The 3,802-nt window shown below is 48.8% G+C and overlaps 1 protein-coding gene across 1 annotated transcript; it reads right to left on the reverse strand.

Annotated features, from left to right (window-relative positions):
• Positions 1–109: 109 nt before the first annotated feature.
• Positions 110–2,420, reverse strand: LOC119584940 (class A basic helix-loop-helix protein 15-like). The gene has a single exon (XM_037933538.1). It carries the CDS (start codon positions 1,897–1,899, stop codon positions 1,078–1,080), a length of 822 nt encoding a protein of 273 aa, XP_037789466.1. The 5' UTR covers positions 1,900–2,420; the 3' UTR covers positions 110–1,077.
• Between the last annotated feature and the right edge of the window lie 1,382 nt (positions 2,421–3,802).

Below are 3,802 nucleotides of genomic sequence, written 5' to 3' on the forward strand. Positions count from 1 at the left end.
TCTTAAAATGAAATGACTGAATAATTCATTAAACGCTATTCGTCAAACAGAATGCGGGATAAACAACCATTATTAGATCATAAGGTTCTCAAAACATATTTCTGAACTTAGAATTGTTTTATTATAAACACTACTAATATAAAAGGAATGTATTCACAATATTTTTGTACATTAAACTCTTACATGATTAATTACTAAATAAATAGAAATACACAAGGAATCACATGATTTTCAGACCATAAAGTTTGTCAAGTGATTATCACTGATTCATTTCTTTTTCTTCTTTTAATTATTATTGTTCATACATTATGGCACATTATTACACTAGACTAGCATCGTTCCTTTCAGAATAAGTTTTTTCTCGTTCTCGAATCATTGTTCTTGATTATTTGCCAAACGATTTTAACTCGTCCATCAAACGCACGGGCCATTGTGAGCTGACTAGTACAACCGCTTTCCTTTATCTAATCAGACACCATCACTTGTTTCTATCTCTCTCTTTCTCCTTCTTACTTCAGGATTAGAAGGATCGTGCAGAGTTACAAGAAAAAACACAATGGGAATGTCTTTGTTCAGGAAATTAAGTCCTTATATCTTGTATATTAGAAGCTGAATGTAATGTACAGTTGTCATTATCTTCCAGTCACTCCAGAAGGCGTCGAATGGGGTCGACTGCCCTTCAGCGTCTGGCGTTAGAGAGCACGATTACCCTTTGTTGCTAAGGCTGCAAAAATAAGTGACAATTAAGAATGTTTTAGTAGCATGGCAAAACATTATACTGTCACCTACAGTGCGCAAGTCCGGCCTTATAAAGAAGCTGTTGACCAAACAAGACTTGCCCGTGGGAAACACAGTGACCTATTTCAGCGCTGGCCATGGCGGCTCAGGATGGCTGTCCGCTGAATGCTCGTCAGCACATTTCCAGCCGATGTCCTTATAAGTCATGCAGCGAAAGTGGCTGTACTCTTGGCGGATTACTCCCTCAGTCACGCACATGATGCCGCCGTCACCTCGTCATCCGGATAATGAGCAGAAATCTCCATTCCTGTCAGCTCAGCCGCGAAGGGAATGTAGGCCTTAGCTGCATAAGTGCGCGGTGAAGGCGAGGCCGCCTTTCTCCGCGCCGAGCAGAATGTCGAAAGGGTCGGCCTCGGGCAACGTCGGGATGTCGTGGAACACGTCGAGATTGTCTTCGAGTAAGGCCGAGTCGTCGGAGAGCAGCTCCTCAAAGTCGCTGGTGCTGCTCAGGGATCCTCGGACGGTGGAGGGCGAGCTGGAGGCCGACGTGGTGCTCGAGGGTGAGCAGTAATCCGCTCCCTGGGAGAGCTGGGGAACGTACTGCTGCCCGTAGGCGTACTGCTGGTAGTGCAGGTGCGCCATGCCCCCGGCTGGATCCATGGACTTGTGAAGGGTGCTTTGCAGCGTGTGATGTATGGTCTCCTGCAGGGAGCTCTGCAGGCTGTTCTCCAGGGCCCCGAGATCAGTATCGGCCTCGTCTTCGAGCACGTTCGACAGTGCCCTGATGTAGCTGACAGCCAGACGGAGGGTCGTGATCTTGGTCATGGACGAGGAACTCGTCTGGAACTCCATGGCCTCCGGGAGAACTTTGCGCAGGGATTCGAAGGCGTTGTTGATCTCCCTCATGCGGTGACGTTCCCGGGCGTTTGCCGTTTTTCTCCGATACTTCGACAACGGCGCCGGCCTCGACTTGGTCCTCGACTGTTTCTTGGGAATCTCCTGCCGGACCCGCTCCTGCTGCAGCCGCTTGATGATCGTCCTGGGGCGGAGGCCGTACTTTTCCTCCATCTTGCTGCCTTTGCTGCTTGCGCTTCCGCTGTCGCTGTTGTTGTTGTCGTCGGCAGGAGGGCTGCCTCGGCGCTCGCTGTCTCGCTCGCTCATGGTGCGGCCCCGTCGGTGGCACCCTCAGGAGGCGGGCGGGATCATGGCATCGTGCCCGTTGAAGTCACCGACAGGTTCGCACTATTTTGATTGTATTTCTATCTGCTGGTTAGTTCTAAGATTTCCTTTCTAAATTTTCTCTTTTTTTATAATTGTGCAATCTTTATTCTTGTTCAGCTGAATAACGAGTGATTTATGCTTTCACTGGTGACAGTCATGCATCGTATAACGATAAACATTCCGATTTCATTTTACTTTCTTCGAAATGAAAAAATGATGCCAGTGTTCAGTTCTTTTCACAAATAGACAATTGCTGTCTCTGACAAAACAATCCGTCCAGGCGGAATAAACAGTCACTTGCAGTGCAGCCAGAGAAGCTCCGACGCCCCTCGTACTCCAGACGCGAGCGAGCAACGAGTCTAGCAGCGTCGCCAGAAGCCTCACTGACGAAGGAAACCCAGGCTCTGGCTCTGACTTCACCAGGCCCAAGACGTCCGGCCAGCCACGGCGAGAGCACGCAGATAACTGACGGCAGGTTCACCCGATGCCCCGACGAACCCTCCACACGTGCCCCGACCTGTGACGTCACTTTTAGAGAGACAAAACTTTCACGCGGAGAACGAGCCAGAGCGTCCCTCGGCCACGCTGAAATTACCCCTCGACGACAATTTTCCGTCTTTCTGGCTCGCTTTTTTCCATTTCATCCTCGGGTATCGTTAACAGCCCTTCAGATTAGAGAAAGTGCATAGCAGCAAACCCGGGAGAGCCACGGAAAGAGCCAGAGGAAGAGCGGGCAGCGAGCGAGGGGGCCGCGCGGGACGAAGGCGCCGGGAAACGGTCGCTATATCTAGGTCTCTGGTCTCTGGTGCAGCTGTGTTTCATCACGGTCTCAGGCCAACGAGGGTCACACTTCGACGATTTGTCTGCGTGTCTTTCCCTCTGATAAATTCGCCGTGAAACAGATAAGATAAATCAATCCCGCAATTAATGAATAGCATCATCTTAATATATTGCACGATTATCCGCCAATTATATTCTATCCACGAAGAGGAAATCTGTATTGTACACAGCTGAAATATGGCCTTCCTGTCCATCGGTTATTAAATGATAATAGATGAGCAGTGCGTTACTCTGCGACCTGCTCGGTAGGAAAACATTAGTGTCAGTTACGAGGCCGAATAAGTAAATATTATAATTTCTAAAGATATATAAACATGTCAGTGGACAGAAATATGGAAATAACTATGAATTATGTGGGGAGATCTTTTCTGATTTTTGAATTATTTTTAAGGGGTGGATGCATAATATAAATATGTGTGAATAATGGAAAATAATGTAAATGAATCCTGTAATATGCCTTTGTCCTACAGACAGCGGAAGAATTTAGGTAAAGTCCTTTGGAGTCATTTGATGCATTGTAATGCGTTTTAATTTCTGTCCCGAAGATCAATCAAAATATTTCACAAGGCTGGCTTCCGTTTTGCAACAGTCAGATGAATGTATAAATCTAAAAAAGAAACTTATACAACCTGCTCCCTCCCAGTCCTAATCCTCCCCCTCACCCATACCCAATCCTCCCCCTTACCCATACCCAATCCTTCCCCTCACCCCCTACCTAATCTTTCCCCTCACCCCTCTACCCAATCCTCCCCCTCACCCCCCTACCCAATCCTCCCCCTCCCCCCTACCCAATCCTCCCCTCCCCCCCGTACCCAATCCTACACCCTCCCACCAAGCGGTCTTTGTTGTACTGCCATTATGAATGCGCGGCCACGACTCCTTCCGCGTCCCAAGCAAGGGAAGGAACCGCCAGGAAGGGGCGCCCTTGCCTTCCTGGGCGGCTGTCTCCGCCTCGTCAGCGCCGTGCTGCCCTTAAGCGACTCGACGACCTTGGGGGCCACCG

This window comes from Penaeus monodon, chromosome 19, assembly GCF_015228065.2.
Source record: "Penaeus monodon isolate SGIC_2016 chromosome 19, NSTDA_Pmon_1, whole genome shotgun sequence".
Taxonomy (NCBI): Eukaryota; Metazoa; Arthropoda; class Malacostraca; order Decapoda; family Penaeidae; genus Penaeus; species Penaeus monodon.